We start from the raw sequence: 17,335 nt of genomic DNA on the forward strand, positions 1-17,335 counted from the left end.
GGAGCCAAGGATTGTTGGTAATCACAGACAAGTATTGTTGGTACCAGCACACCAGGAGGAAGAACAAAATGTGAAGGGGGACATGTGAAGGTAGAGCAGCACTTTTCTGGGGCAAACATCTTGATCAAGTCCACAGATGCACAACAAAAAAAGTGCAGGAATCAGGCCAAGAAATGGGCATGGACTGTAGGGGGGATCAAGACCCCAAAGATCCCTGAAAGACTCTGGCCCACTTTCAGAAAGGTCTGAAATGATGGAGGATTCTTGATAACTTTTTTGCACGGGAAGCAAGAAACTTATTTTCAGAGGCAGAAATCCACCCTTAAAAGGGTACCCCCAGCAAGCCTAGGTGGCGCTCCTTGGGATCTTGGACATCCCATCACCCCATAAGGGATCAACATTGGAATTTGGGCTGCTAATCTCTTTTTCTCTCTATTATCTCCTTTTCTCTCTCCCCTTTCATCTCATTCCTTCATCCAAATCCCACTGACATGTTCTTTTATAGTAGGTTAGGGACTACATACCAATTTCCATGCCAAGTGTGTAATCTATCATTAAATACTTCTGATTTTTTGCAACACCTGTGACTTTTGTCATTCCTTATGACCAAAAACATTTACACATCACAGGAGAAGGTATCCCTGCCCCTGGCAGGGAGGTTGAAACGAGATGTAAGGACCCTTCCAACCCAGAGTATTCTGAGATTCAATGATTTAAATGATACTTTGGTGCAGATGTGACCATCATTGACTGCTCGGAGTGGCCAGCAAACTGGGAACTGCAGCCTGTGGCAGGCATGATTGCAGGGATCAGTGGAGTTACAGTGTGTATGCACAGCAAGCAGAATGTCATCGTTGAAAGGCCTGAAGGCAAGATGGCAACCATCCGGTCATTCGTGGTAAGGGCTCCCATCACCTTAAGGGGTAGGCACCTTCTATCCCAGTGGGGGGCTTCCTTACGCATTCCCAGTGGGAAGTTCTGACTGGCACCACTGAGGACTGCGCGCTGCTATCTACCCCTCGGCTCACTTGGAAATGTGAGGACCCAGTCTGGGTTGAGCAGTGGCCCCTCTCAAAGGTGAAATTGTATGCACTAGAAGCCCTAGTTGAAGAGTATCTTGCCAAAGGCCACGTCATTGAGACCACCAGCCCTTGGAACTCCCCAGTCTTTGTGCTGAAAAAGCCTGGAAAAGACAGGTGGAGACTTTACATGATCTTCACAAGACCAACAATGTCATTGAGGACATGGGTCCCCTCCAGCCTGGCCTTCCCTCACCATTGATGCTGCCTCGAGACTGGACTCTTGACATCATAGACATCAAAGACTGTTTCTTCAGCATCCCGCCACACCCCCAAGATGCCTCCTGCTTTGCCTTCTCCGTCCCCTCTCTTAACAGAGAGGCTCCACTCAAAAGATATCATTGGCTTTGTCTACCTCAAGGCCTCAAGAATAGTCCAACTATATGCCAGTGGTACGTCGCTCACATTCTGTCCCTCATCTGGAAGCTATTCCCAGATGCAATCATCCACCACTACATGGATGATATCCTGGTCAGTGCATCAGAAAAGACTTATTTGGACAAAGCGGTTAAAAAGACCATTGAAACTATAGAGAAACCAGGATTTGAGATTTGTGAGGACAAAGTGCAGTACACCAGCCCATGGACTTATCTCGGACTCCAAATTTGTGAAAGGACCATCGTACCCCAGTAGCTCACCATCCAAGACGAACCAAAGACCCTGAGAGATTTGTACAGTTTATGTGGGCCCATCAACTGAACACATCCCCTGATAGGAGTTACAACAGAAGACCTCACCCCCCTGTTCCATCTTCTCCATGGCAGCAGAGAACTGGACTCTCCACGTGCCCTCACACTAGAAGCCCGTGATACCATCACCAAAATCCAAGAAGCCTGTCTTCACACCAAGCCCATCACTTCGAGCCCAGCCTGCCTTTCCAGTTTGTCATTTTGGAAAAGGCCCCCCATTTTTATGGACTGATTTTCCAATGGGACCTTCAACTCAGAGACCCTCTATTGATACTTGAATAGATCTTTACAAACAACCAGCCTACAAAAACAATTACCACATTTGAGGAAATCTTGGCACATCTAATTAAAAAAGCCAGGACCTACCTCCGCTCTTTTGCAGGGTGTGATTTCACATGCATATGCCTGCCACTGACTACTGGAGACCTAGAGCATTTGCTCCAGACCAATGAAAAGCTCCAGTTTGTCCTGGATAGCTAAACAGGCCAAGTTTCAATCTGCATACCAAAACATAAACTTTTTAATGTGGCCTTTAATCTGATCCCAAAATTAGTCCAAAGCAGGACACCTTTCAAAGCTGTAACTCTTTTTACAGATGGCTCAGGGTCATCCCACAAGTCTGTGATGACCTGGAAGGACCCCAAGACCCAAAAGTAGGAATCTGATGTTGTCGTGGTTTTAAACCACTAACTAAGAAAATTACTTACTTCTTGCTGTGAGATATGGATTAGAATAAGAGCAAAACAGGCATACAACTTAAAAGGGGGAAAAAAAAAGAAAGTTTATTGACAAACCACAGTAATAAGAACACCAGAATAAACTTCCAGAAAAACCTTTCCATCCCCTATCTACCCACTATTCCCTGGTACACATGACAACAGAGACAAAAACTCTGGAACTCTGATGGTTAAAACAGTCCCAATTCTTGCTAGTCTTTTTACCAATCTTTATAGAGAAACAGAAGTTTCTTCCTGTTAATTTATGGAGTTTCTCACAAGAAAACTATTTTTGTTATAGTTTTCTATTGCCCTAATGTTAGCTGTCTAGAGATGCTATTATTAGAGTTCACTCCTCCCATTCTCACATCACTCTGAGGTGTGTATGGGCCATGCGTCTAGAGATAGCATTTTTAAGGATAAGTTATTCAAAGGCAAAAAAAGAAAAAAAAAAAGTCTTCTTCATCTGTTTCTGTGAGCTTCACCAGAAAACAGTTTTCTCATGGCCTCTCAGGGCTTCAAATCTCTCAACAGTTTTCTCATGGCCTCTCAAGGCTTTTAATCTCCTAGTACTTCACTATACTATAATTACTCTTTACTCAAATTTACACTTTGAACACTATTCCTCTCTAGATCCTATATCATGAATTAAAGGAGTTCTTTTCAGGACTTCATTGTCCATCTCCATAGTTTTAACAGGGAGATATTTCAGCTTAATTAAAGCATCTTCTTAATTCTCTACTTTCCTTGAAGCTTCTTTTCTTTCCTGTCACTGGTAGTTTATAAAGTCTCTTTTCATGTTGATATCTCTCTCTCTCTCTCTCTGGATAAAAAGATTAATCCGCAAGTCTCATCTGGGTAATGAAAGAGTTAACATCTTGCCCAGGCTTTTGTAGATGGTTCGGTGATCTCTGCCGAACAGGAGCTGGAGCCGTCTTCTTCATGGCTGCTCTAGAGCGTGTAGTCTCTGCTCCAACCCGCTGCAAGTCCAGGGTTTCCCTCTTTCTTCACTGGGCAGTTTCTAGTGAATTAGTTACAGCAAAACCTGCAGCCGAGCCAGAGATCGGCCCGGCCCGGGCCCGAAGAAAACCTTCCCCAGGCCCCCCCATCTCCCGGCCGGGAGACGGGGCAGGCCCGGCCCCATCCCCGCCCGGCCGCATGGCCTGGGCAGGGAACGGGAGGCCTGGAGCTCCGCCACTCTCCACAGCCAGAAAACAAAGAGAACCCAGAGAGCTCTGCTTTTACATTTTAAGGTAGGGTTCACAAGTTGATCCCACTTTTCAATGGCCTAAACTGCTGTCAATTCCCAGCAATGACCGATAATTGGTCAGGAGAAAAGACTCCAAGCACTTCCCAGCAACTCCAACTCCCTTAAAGGTAAAGTAACTCCATGACAGATGTCCAAACAGTGGAAGGATCCCCACAGATAGATGAGTTAGCAGCTGTTGTCAGAGCCTTTGAGAAATTCAAAGATTTAATTTGGTCACAGATTCAGTTTGTGTTGCTGGTATAGCTATGAGGGCAGAACATGCTTTTCTCAAAGACGTTTCAAATCCAAAGTTACACCAATTGATCTCTGCATTAACTTGTTTAATCTCCCACAGAAAGCAACCTTACCATATTATGTATGTGAGGTCACACACCAACCTGCCAGGTGCCATCACAGAAGAGAATAGGAAAGCAGATGCATTGGACATGCCAGTGGATGGACATGCCAGTGGAAATGGCTAATGTCCCTGACATCTTTGCTCAGGCAAAGTTGTCACATGCATTTTATCACCAAAATGTACCTGCCCTCATCAGAATGTTCAAGCTCTCAAAAGATCAAGCAAAAGCTATTATTGCAACATGCCCAAATTGCCAAAATTACCAAATGCCGTCTATGGGTACTGGGGTCAATCCCCAAGGCAGTAACAGCTGTCAGCTGTGGCAGACTGATATGACTCATTTTCCATCTTTTGGGAGGTCTAAATAAGTGTATGTGTCAGTTGACATGTTTTCTGGAACAGTGTTTGCATCAGTTTATGTGGGAGAAAGTGTCACTCACACCATCAAGCATTTTCTTCTTGGCATTTGCCACTCTGGGAGTCCCAAAAAACCATCAAAACAGACAGTGGACCTATGTCTCTTACAGGTTAAAAGAGTTCTTCAGTGAGTGGGGAATAGAACACAATAGAGGCATACCTGCAAATCCTACAGGGCAATCTATCATAGAAAGGACTTGTCAAACCCTCAAAACAGTCCTCCATGAACAATGGAGAGAAGCAGAAATTACATCCCCTGTCGAGATACTTTGTAAGGCACTCTATGTCATTAACTTCCTAAATTGTACAGCATCTGAGCCTGACCCTCCAATCCCTCGCCACTTCTCAAATTCAACCCGAGCTAAGCTCACTGAGAAGCCACCAGTGCTAGTAAAAGACCCAGAGACTCATCAGGTTTGGAGGCCTTTCCAACTGATTACCTGGGGAAGAGGCTATGCCTGTGTCTCACTACCATCTGGCCCAAGATGGTTCTCAGGAAAAAACATAAAACCATATCTAGGCACTGCAAACACTGCCCCCACAGGCACTAACAAGAATTCTCCTGAGTCAAATACAAGACCTCCACAAAACCAGAACTGCTCTGCATGGAGACCGCGGTGTCACCGAGCATCCACAAACCAGAGAGAAGATCATCCAGTCACCCAATAGCAGACAAAACAGAGAACTGAGCAAGATGTTCCCGCATCAGTCAAGCCATAGGCCAGACACAGCCTGGTCACAAACTGCTCCCTAGTTTATATGTTGTTACCCCTTTTTCCCTAAAAACCCTCATGTCCCCCTTCCTCAACCCTTGCCAGAACCTCCCTAAACTCTATACCTACCTCCCCCATCCTCGGCTTTTAGTATATAGAAAAAGGGGGAGAAAGAACAGAGGAAAGGGATGAGGGAGAAAACCCTAACTCTCCCCCCACACCCCACCCTCCCAAAAAAACAACAACCAAATTTTGTCATCAGAAGCCCCATCCCTGCCCAAAGATGAAAATTAGCTTCTTGGTCACTGGGGACTAACGGGATGGGTGTCATCTTTAGTTAAGGGGATTTTATGGATTTTTATTGTGATTATTATTGTCTTACCTATGTTCTCATGCCTTCTCTGTTGCTTCAAATGAGCTATAGGAGATGCCTTTTTACTAAATACAGAGACAGGAGTTGTGGAGGAAGCCCAGTCCTCTGACAGGCATCCTCCCTGGAGATATGTCCCCTAAGACAAGACAAAACCACCTAGTCACAGTGACTAAGCTGTGGACCCCTTCCTGCTTCAGGACCCCATGTTATCTCCCTGTTAACTATTGGTCATTTTATCCTGGTCTCAGACCATTGGTCCCCTTCCTGATTCTCCTCTTCCCTATAAAAACTCTGGCTTTTGCCCAGTTCAGGGTTAGATCATCACTGGCCCCCTTTGCTGAAGCCTGCATTAAAGACTTTCTGTGAAATGCTACATGGTGTTCCCATCTCTTGTCTGCGTTGGCTGGGGTAACCCCTGAACACAGCTGGCTGGGCTGAACAGAGCTGATCACTGCAGGAGCAGAAATCACATCTAAAAGAGCTGATCACTTCAAGCCTCTGGCCACGCTCCTAAGGGTTACCCCTGGCTGGAAACAGCCTGGAACTGCCTGGATGGTGGCTCTCTTACCCGGGATGTCTATCTGGGCTTGTTACTGGCAGAAGCTGGGGGTCGGACAGACCCCCAGGCCCAGAAGCAACGCTTTATTACATACCTTTTGAATGCATTAGGAAAATCTCATGATCAGGATAATAAATTGTTTGGAGGTCTCACTGCGTTTGTTGTCTCATATGCAACAGAGAATGGTGAGGATTGTGTCTGCTCTGGTGAAAATGTTACAGATACAGAAAATGAGTACCACCTGTATCTCTCAGGGTATTCTGGTAGAGTTCCATGTAGGCTCCACTCTATTGCTTATGAGGATTTATTAATTTAAAATGTTTTTTGTTTTCTTCATTACTATCAGATTAATTAGAAAATGTTAATAACCCTTTTTTTGGATGGGGCTGATATACAAGGGTTGTAATTATAGTAAAGAGGGATGACATGGCTGATGCTGTAGGAATAGACTTTTTTTGTGGGAGATGTCAATCCAGATTCCAGCTCAATGAATTCAGAACTTGGTGGGGATGAGAAGATGCATGATAACTTTCTCTTTTATGAGCTGCTCACTTGAAAAGCCTGGTTAATTTTTGTCACCTTGCTTAATTTATGCTCTAATTTGGGAGAGAAAAATATATTTTGCAAAGGCACATTGAAAGTTTATTGATTAGGGAAGCTGGGCCAGATCTGATAGCCTAGTCCAAAAGTGCGTGGAGGTGAATCATCTTGATGGCTTTGTTTGTGAAAAAAATACGTGACCAAAAATTTTGGGGAATTTCCTCTTAATCATAATCACATTTGTTTGTTTGTTTTGTCTTTTTCAGGAGCATCCCAGGCCAGAGTATGAAACCAAACTGCTGCAGAAAAAGCTGAAAAATAAAAACATCACAACAGAAAATTCAAATGAGGTGAGATGCAGCTTGCTCTTTTAATTTATGTGGAATTTGTGTTTTGTTATGTTGTGATTATATTTTTGTCTGTCTCTCAGAGGTTGCAAAAGGCACTTTTTAATGCTCTTAATTAGCCTTTTGATTTGGTAGATGGTGGTGTGGTGAAATGCAGGCCTGCAGTTGCCATTGCAGGGCTTTGAGGTCATGTCTTTCAAAGTAAAGCTATTTGCATATAAATGGAGTTGACAGGTGGTTCAGGATCTAATCTGTAGAGTAGTGCCTGATTCCCAACATAATCACTACAGAATTCTTAGAGCAATCCCTCCGAATGCCTGAACTTTCTGCACAATGAAAAAAGCAGCTTTTATTATGGTGATTTCACTTGCAAAGGTAATCTTGGTGTCTTTAGTCCTGTTGCAGTTACACAGCTGTGAAGTTTTAATGGCATTTCCAGGACAAATAGAAAAATAGTTGGTAGATCATTTTCAGAACTAAAGCGGGTTCAGGATTTTGATGGCTATTTCAAACTTTTTTGAAGAAGTCCTTTTAAATCAATCTCCTCTTGTAAACTGTTGACTTGAGATCTATTTTTTAAACATTCACAAATTGTGTAGTCTTGGTCCATTAGGCTTGGTTAACCATGTTCATTCCCTGCATTCCATGTGTGCCAGAAAAGTCTAAACATTCCAATACCATGTACAACTTCCAGGGAGAAAAAATCCATTTTAATTTGCTGGTTGAGAATCAGTATCCAAAGTGAAGAATTTTCAAGTTTTCAGGTTTGGTCCAACAAATTTAGCTTGTGGAAGAACTTCATTACCCCTTTCTTCTGCTGACCAGCATTGTAAAGTATTTCCAGGGAATCTTTCATTTCAGTGAGCCTGCCTTTCACCTGTTGTGCTGAACCAAACTCAACAGAAGATCATGGAAAGATTCTCAATTATTTTAGTGGACTTTTGATATTGCCCAATAAGCAGAGACTCGCAGAACATTGTGGAGACTTACACATTACCCAGCTGTCTTGGCCTCCCAAGTGAGGAATCAAAGTAAAAGTCCAATAAAAGAATTGCTCTTCAGCTTTTTTTTTGGCTTAAAGTAAATGGGAACCGGAAACAAGTCAGCCATTGATGCTCTAGAAATAATTATGAAATTAATGTAAAATAAAAAGCAACAGAAAAAAAACCCAAACAAAAATCCCCCAAAACACCAACCAATCGAGAAAACCCCACACTAAAAACCAAGAAAGAACCCCAGAAGAAATGTTAAATGAATAGGTGGAAAACAAGGAACAATGTAAAGTTCCAGCATTACAAAAATCGGAAAATCTCCTTTCAGACATCAAGAATGAAAAAGCTAACATGGAATATTTTTTGTCAAATTTCTTTCTCTGTCCATGTGGATGGAAAAAACACTGAATTTCTGAATTAGTGTTCCTCAAATTACTGAAATACATTCAAAGCAACTGAGCAGTTTTCCATCAGTGAACATTCTGCCTACTAATTCTGTCCAGCAAACAGCACATTAGTCTGGGGTTGCAAGATGCGTTGCTCAGACCTTTGTACGTCAGTGTCTTATGAAATTATGAGAGCAACACATTTTGATCTGAGAACTTCAGAAGAGGGAAAAAACTAAACGTAGCAGTTCAATTAAACTGTCCTAACTGTGGAAATGCACCATTACATTTTGCTTTGGAAGACCCTGAAAAGCTAGATATTAAAAGTGATGAATATTTAAGACTGCAATAATTCTTCAGCCTTATTTTTAGAGGTTTCAGCCTTTTCTTTTTGCAAGATCAAGCTCAGGAGATGTTGCGTGGCAGGATAATATAAAGACACAGGTTTCTGTGAGGTCTCTGGCTCAGTATTTCTGTTTTGTTGGGTGGAAGCCAGGGTACAGAACTTTGTCATGTTACCAGGGCAGACCTAGTAGCTGGACAGGCATCAAAGTAGAGATGTCTCTGTAGTTACAGATTCAATCCTCCTAATTTCTTGGTTTATTGTGAATACAGAGATGTCTGTGAGGTCTCTAACTCTTCATGTCTTGGTTGACAGTCTAATGTCATGGCAAAAGTCTCTGTGAAGTTTTCTGCTGCATATTTTTAGCTAACTACTGTAAATTAAAGGCATATCTTTTTTATGTGTGGCTGCTCAACAACTGTAGTTGTGCTGTGTTAATATCAAAGGACTGGCTCTGGCACCACTGCCTATAACTTCTCATTACTTATCTAACATGAAGTCAGAAGTCTCCAGTTCAGCAGCTGTGGCTTGTTGGGATAGAAATGATGCCAAAGGATGGCTATTGTGAGAATACTGGTCCAGAGCTTACTTAAAGGCATGTATTTCTATAAAATTGCTGGCTTGTTTCCAGTATGTTAATTCCTCTGTTCCAGTGAGGAAGTGACTGGTTTTATGGCAAGAACCAGCTTTTGTGTGCAAAGATCTGTGTACAGTGCAATTTTTTTCCTTGCCGTACTCCAGCAAGAAGTTCCTGTGAAGCTAATTGGGTTATTTTTTGCAATGAAGGGACAAGGGTTTGGTTAGGGGCTGCTTTTGTGATTGCAGAAGAAAGGTGACACCACTTACATCCTCTCTTAAATGATAACTTGGGAATACTGGTTCAGAGGAAACCAGCACACGGTTTTCCCTCTCTGCTGTTCAAGTCATTAACTTTAATGAGTGCGGAAGATGCCCAGCACCTGTCAGGGCCAGTAAACATATGAGTCACTCTACCCAGGCAGCAAATTCCAAATCAGCCTGATGATCCTGTCAAGACAAAGTATGACACATCTAATGTATTACTTGCCCAGTGGGGTTTGTGTTCTAGAATAACAGCTCTCATACAAAACACGACTTGGTGTGTTTCTGCTACTGGAATAAGCAAAGAACAAAATTTCACCCTCCACCATCCTATTCAGACTGTTTGAATAAATATTTTATTGGTTATTCAGAGGGTGAGAAAGCAACTGTGAGGGCTCAATTCAGAGCGCTTCATGAAAGATTGGTGTGAAATTACTCTAACAATAACACCCTAAAGTTCTATTATTTCAGGAGAGAATTAATTTACAGCTAAAGAAGTTGAAACATTTGTGTGAAATGCCTCAGGTTAAGTAGCAAATAGATAAACAGACAGTCCTTATGAATTATGACATTGATTTTAGAAAATGACAAGTTCTAAGGGACTGGTTTAGGAAATCTGGAATGATCTGCCTTATAGTCAGTACTACTGTTTCATTCTTTGTGGTCACACACTATTTACAAGGACATGTAGCGACAATGTAAGGGGGAATTACTTGAAACTGACAGACAGCAAGTTTAGATTAAATATTAGGATGAAATTCTTCCCTCTGAGGTGCTGAGGCCATGGCACAGGTTGTCCAGAGAAGCTTGGCTGCCCCATCCCTGGAAGTACTGAAGACCAGGCTGGATGGGGCTCTGAGCAACCTGGGGTAATGGAAAATGTCCCTGCCCACTGCAGGGGGTTGGATCTGACTGATCTTCAAGGTCCCTTCCAATCCAAACCATTCTATGATTCTCTAATAGAAAGGCTTGCAATGTATAGCTCCTTTATTCATGTACATCAAAAGACATTTTTGTCCTTGCAGCAGAGATAAAGGATTATACACACATGTATGAATGCATGTGTCTGACAGTACATTCATGAAAATATGGCAGATGAAAGCTTTGTAATGGAACAATTTATAATATATTTTGTTTTTCTTAAATGAATGGTAACACAGAAGATGTGGATAAAAATATATAATGAATAGGGTTGTTATTGTATGTGGAGAATGTTAACTGAAAATGTGGTGGATATCTTCTAGGTTCTGAGAAGTTGCTCTTCTCTCTCTGCAGTAGTGCCATCCTCAATGGAATTACACAGAGTCAGGAAATGAAAACTGGTGTTGTGCCTGAAAACATGCAGATGGGGCTAGAGCCAACTCTCACTGGAGCTGATGGAAAGCCTTCCAGTTATTTCTGTGAGAGATGCATCAGGCCCTGACTCCTTTTCATTAAACGTCCAGCTGATCTGGCAAACATGATTCAACACAATGTATATATATAGACATATATATATGTATGTGTGTGTGTGTTCTTATTTCTCCTATTTGGCAGGAAAATAACTCATTCTACATACTTCTCAAGGAAGATTTTCTTTATAGAAGAAAAAGGGCTTGTGTCTTGGCTTGTGTCCTAACTTGGAGAAAACCCTAGGAGTAATAGAATCTGGTATTCTGTCTTTCCTTAAATTCATTTTAAATATGATATTGGAAGAATCAATTATTTAAATTGTTAATTCAGCTAGTAATTGAAACAGAAATATTTCTTCCTGAACCATTGCTTCAGTTAACAACTGAATTAAAGCAAGCTGGTTTGAAGAGGAGGGTCTCTGGTGTAAAGGATGATACAGATAAACATGAAGTAGAATTGTACATTTCTAATACTTTATATATCTATTTTTAAAATTTCAACATTGCAAAACATGGAAAAATAATTCTTGCTATAGGTTGATTCCTTACCAGTGTTCCATAAGCAAATCTCCCACAAGGACTAAAATCCCTTTCAGATACTGGAGCCCAACTCTTCATTAAGCAAGTCCTTGATAAGATTAACTAAAGAAAAAAAAAATCTCTTATTATTTTATATATCAGCTGAAACTCTGTAGAAGAAACCAAGATAATTGGTCATAAATACCAATTTCAACAATTGGAATTATAAAAGGACTTTAAGTATACCCAGAGTTCTTTAACCCCTAATATTTTAGCATTTATTGAATCATATTATTAGTATGATAAACCCTTCAGTTTGATACAGTATTTCTTAAACTGGCCAGTGTCTTTCTGGTCTTTTTCATGTTTTTGAGAAATATCTTTTTAAGCATATGGGATAGTTAGATGAATATGCAGTAAATGATTTTTTTTCCTTTTCAACTTATTTCTTACATCATAAACTTTTGAAAATAAAAAATGACTGAATGAAAATAGAAGAATGGCTGAAGATGAATGAGAACAATTATGATTATAATATTACACAGAGATTTAATCCTCTTTTTTGTTATAATTATGGTTCTTTTAATGTTTATTTGAGTTCTAGGTTATGATAGTTTCATACCAGAGTATTTATAAGCAAAATTTATGACTTCAAAGGAGTGTTGATATGGTCTTTCAATGTGTTGTTTAGATATGGGAGTTCTTTAATTTTAGAGTATATGGCATGTGTTCAAACCTTCTCACTGTTGCTGTCTTGGAATCTGGTTATCTTTGTATGGTGTTGTATAAGAAATGCAACTAAAAATATCCCACTTGCTCCCTGTTCTTCTGAAAATCTACAGTGCAATTTTCTCTTCTGTCTCAGATGAAACCAAAGGTATGGCCACAGTACTGTGTTCCTCTGTTTACAATTTTTTTCCAGACTTCAGTAGGAAATAACTCTTTCTACACTCTCAATATGAAGTAGTAGAATGCTTAAAAGTATACTATAGTAGAATATTCCAAGTTGGGAAGGCTTTCAGGATTTTATGTAGTCCAAATGTACTCCTGTTGAAAGGTCTGATCTCAAACCGTGTTACTCAGGATATTACCCAGTCAGGCTACGTAAATCTCCAAGGGGATTTCTCCATTTTTTTGGACATGCCCTGACTGTTCTCATTGTGTAAAAGCTTCTCATTGTATCTAGCCTGAACCTCTCTGCTTTCAGTATAAGCCTATTGTCTCTTGTACTTCCAGCATTAACCACTGTAAAGAGCCTGGCCCTGTCTTTTGATGAGTTCCTTAACTGTGCTGAGCAAGCCTTGTTCCTGAGTTTCTCTTCCTTGTACATGTTCTCTGCCCTTGACTTACATAAGTAGTGCCATTAATGTTTTCTACTGGGAGGCCCAAAGCAGTATTTTGGATACAGGCTGAAGAGTGCTGCAGAGCTGGGGTAATCACTTCCCTGGATCCACTCACTGACACAGGGGCTGCAGTCCACAATGCTGTTGGACTGCATTGCCAGGGCACAATCTTATTCATCTTGTTTTCTGCAGACACCAAAGGGTCTTTTCACTAGAGACAGTTCTCCTGCAAGGAGTTTTCTGTTTCAGAGGCATTTGCTCTTTATAAAGTTCAGGAGGTTAGTAGAGACCTGTTCCTTCAGTCAGTCCAGTTCTCTCTGGAGGGCAGCTACATGCTTAATAAAACTGACATCTCTTGATCCCACCCCAGCCTGATGTTATTGTGCAGGAGCAAGAATTCCATCACCTCCTCCTGGTCCTTTCTGTAAAGCAGGGCAGTTCTAGGATGACCACAGCATTACTCCAGCTGTTACAGGTTTCCAGGCACACTTATTGACTAACACCCTCTGAGCAAACCATGGAACTCACCTTTTGCTGAAGTCAAGGCAAATGGCATGGGCAAATCTCCTCTTGCCCACAGGTCCAGTCATTTTCCTCACAGAAAGCAGTCAGGTTGGTGCAGGAATGATTCACCCTTGGTAAATCCAAAATGAATCTTCACAAATACCTACTTCTCCTTAGTATTTAGAATGGGTTTCTTCACTTTTCAAGAGACCAATATGAGACTTATTATGATTCCTTAATTATTTTAATTATTCTTTAGTCCTTTCTGTGAGGATGGATACAAGATTGTTCTTTCTCCTATTCTCATGGCCCTTCCCTGATCTCAGTGTCCTTTCAAAGATGACAGAGAGCAACTTACAATAAATTATCCTGTTCATCTATCTTTCATTCTTTTTCTTTGAAGTTATAAGTAAATTAAATCACTGCTTGTCTTTCCCAAAGGAATATTTTTTTTTTTTTTTTTTTTGCATAGACAGCTAAAAGGTGTTAAATTAGGAATACTGGATGCTTTTTTATTCACCTGTTGGAGCCTGAACAGCACAGATTAGAGCAAGGATTTTAAGAAAATGGTGTCTTACACTTGTGAGATTCTTTCTGCTAAAAAATTTATAAACAAAAATAGTGGTCTTTGTTGGAAGATTGGAAGAGTGTTTGGAACCTAGAAACTAGAGAAGGCAGGGCTGCTGTTTACTGCTCTTATTTGTGTAACTTACTAAGATTTTGGCTGAAGGAAGCATTCTTTTTTGGGCAGTGCTATAGCTTGCATTGTTTAATTGTGGAACTCTGACCCAAGCATATGATTAAAGTTAAGCACAGGCTTCAGCATCCTGGATACAGATACAATTAAATGCTTTTTCTGAATTGAGGCCTAAGCTTCTTATCCACAGCATTCAAGATGATGCAGGTCTTTCCGATTAAACAGAGTGGAAGGACTAATTTCTATGGGTTCTATTCATCAGTACTTGAAATTAACGGGAGTTCTGCATGAGTAAGTAACATAGTCCTTAAGTCTGCACTTACTGACTTGTATTGTACCCTGTCAAAGACCGTAATAACAGGTTGGAGGGCCACAGCAAATTTTCAGGCTGAAAAATAAATCTCCAGAAGTCTGCAGGTTTTGATTTAATGCACTAGAAAAACTAGTCAGAAAAAAAATTAGAGTATTCTCCCTTTCCTGTGAGCTGGTAAGGAACTCCTGTATCTTGGAGTAAATATTTTACCTTCTGTTGAGCACATTTATGGGTAAATTTCATGCGATTTACCTTCTACAGAAGCCCAGATTTGGGACAAAATTTACAGAAATTGGCTGTGTAAACAACAGTCAGTTGAGTTAGTTGCCAAGAATTTTTTATTTGTTGCATGCTGAAATCCTGTCTACAATTTGAAAGAAATAAACTGTATTTACATTCAGTTCCTTTGGGCATCCATCCCACAAAGATTGAAATTCCACAAACTCCAAGTTTAAGGAGCTAAGGAACTCAGTTTGAACTGCTCAGTTTTTGCAGATATTACCATGCTTGATTAAAAAAAAACTTGCCTGTTGATCTGCTGATTTTTGTGATTCACTTGATTTAGGGATATGGTGGCATTGTATTTAGAAGTCTCTTCACACTGTGATATTTCATGTACTAAATAAACTTGACACCAAGGGTGTCAAAGTGATGGAGCAGCTCTGCCATGAGGACATGCTGAGGGAATTGGGATTGTTCAGCCTGGGGAAGAGAAGGCTTTGGGGTGACCTCATTGTGGCCTTGCAGTGCCTGAAGGGAACCCACAGGAAAGATGGAGAGAGACTCTTGACAAGGGCCTGGAGTCACAGGACATGGGGGAATGGCTTCACACTGACAGTGAAGAAGTTTAGATTGAATATTAGGAGGAAATTGTTCACTGTGAGGGTGGTAAGGCCTTGGCACAGGTTTCCCAGAGAAGTTGTGGCTGCCCCATCCCTGAAAATGTTCCAGGTCAGGTTGGATGGGGCTCTGAGCAACCCGGGCCAGTGGAAGGCATCCTTGCCCAGGCAGGACTGGTTGGAATGAGGTGAGATTTAAGGTCCCTTCCAACTCAAACTGTCCTGTAATTCTATGATTGTAATTTGCCCAGATATTTTGTGGAGTCTCCATTTCTAGGGATAAGTAAAGCCTGACCAGAGGCCTGAGAAATCTGCTCTAAGTGACCCTGCTCTAAGCAGGATATTGGACTAAAATAATCTCCTGAGCTCTGTTCCAACTCCAATGTTGTGCAATTCTGTGAAATGCAGGAATAAAATGATTCAAACAAGTGCAGACAAATTGGTTTGACCACAATAGGCATATTTTGAAAGAAAATATAATTTGAGCTTTACTAGAAGTGCTTGAGCAATGGGACAAAATGTAACTTGGGTTTACTAAAGGCAGATTGATAACCATGCCATCCAAATTTGTGTGTTTGATTAAGGATATAATGGATTCCCTATGGAAGGGAAAATAGTGTACTTCAGTAAATCAAAACTGTATTCCACAGGGGAAATATAATGTATTTAGTAAGTTATTAATCAATATCTTTCACTGTGACTGACTAAAAAAGTGTGCATAAGAATTTTCATTTCAGAGAAAGAGAAAAATCTGGTTTTCAAGTAGCTGATTTGACAATGCCACTACAGTGCCTTCTACCCACTGCTGTTCAGTGCCCATCTTTCTCTGCTGTCCTCGACGTCATGATTTTCCATCATATTTTTTTTTTTCCAATTTTTTAAAAAGGTTTTACAGAGTTGGGAATATCTTCCTTGAAGAAATATAATATATACAGTGTGGAAACCTTTTCAGGTGATCTCTTCATTTTGTGCGGGTCTAAAGCTTTGGATTGTAGATAAGGTTCTGTTCTTGACAAATTTTTGATTCTCAATTATATTACTAAATATATCAAAATATAATAAAATATAATTGTTTCTTGGAGATTGCTCCTGCAGGCCTGTTCCATTATGGAAACAAATGCATCATGGCTGGGTTCTGCCACTTTGTTCTTCAGGATTTAGTAGGCTGCCATATTAAAAAGCAAAATTTCCACCTACTCTCATTTATTCCAATATATAATTAGTCCTTTTTCCCTCTAAGTGCTAAACCAGAGAATAACCCAGACCTTAAAGACAATTTTTGCTGGTTAGTTTCTCCTCATGGAAAGGAAAATCTAGAGCAGTTTCAGAGAGACAAAAACTGAACCAGAAAGAATGAAGTCAAGCAAAGATTTAACTAGCTTTTTATCAGTCTGAAGAAAGAAAGCAGACAATTTCTTCCAGAATGTCTAATATTGGATAGCAAAGTGTACATCTAAAGCATAATTTAAAAATTATGTTGGGTAAAGTGTATTTTCCTAGACTTGTTCTACATGATAAGAGACGGTCTAAATGGGTTGACATGGAAGCTGGAGCATTGTCAGCCTGATAAATGCTGAGTCCAAATCTAAGATCAGGAGAACATATCATGAGAGAATAAAAACAGTCACAGGCTTTTGAGAAAATAATAAATTAAGAACAATTTACAGAACTTAGGAAACATAAGGCCACAAGCAATGCAGGCTGAACTGTTCAAAACCCATAGCTCTGTAAATAGAGAGGAGTGAAAAAAATTTGCCGTGGCTGCTCCATCCCTGGAAGTGTTCAGGACAAAGTTGGATGGATCCCTGAGCAACCTGGTCTGGTGGGAGGTATCTCTGCCTATGACAGGGAGTTGGAACAAGATGGTGCCAAAAGTCCCTCCCAACCCAAAACATTCCATGATTCTAGGATCCTGCTATTACTCTCTCGAGTCTGTTATATCTGATTTTTGGGACACTCATTGCAGGAAAACAAAGATAATGAGATGTGGTGTTTGAATGTATCTGATTTGCACACTGAATTGTATTCCCTGCAATATTAGTTGACTGATGAGACAAGTCACTTCCATTTGTGTAAATATTTTGGTTTATGGAAACAGCCTTTATGGCATCCTGGAAGAAATCTGAGA

At 40.6% G+C, this 17,335-nt stretch overlaps 1 protein-coding gene across 1 annotated transcript in view; it reads left to right on the forward strand.

Moving 5' to 3' along the window:
- ANO2 (anoctamin 2) overlaps positions 1–17,335 on the forward strand; it is a 163,277-nt gene that overhangs the window by 79,875 nt on the left and 66,067 nt on the right. The window contains exon 14 of the mRNA XM_086885154.1: positions 6,960–7,043. Coding sequence (XP_086741280.1) covers positions 6,960–7,043 — 84 coding nt within the window. The remainder of the gene's footprint in view (positions 1–6,959; positions 7,044–17,335) is intronic.

This window comes from Cyanistes caeruleus, chromosome 4 (genome assembly GCF_971803275.1).
Source record: "Cyanistes caeruleus chromosome 4, bCyaCae1.hap1.1, whole genome shotgun sequence".
NCBI classification, from domain to species: domain Eukaryota; kingdom Metazoa; phylum Chordata; class Aves; order Passeriformes; family Paridae; genus Cyanistes; species Cyanistes caeruleus.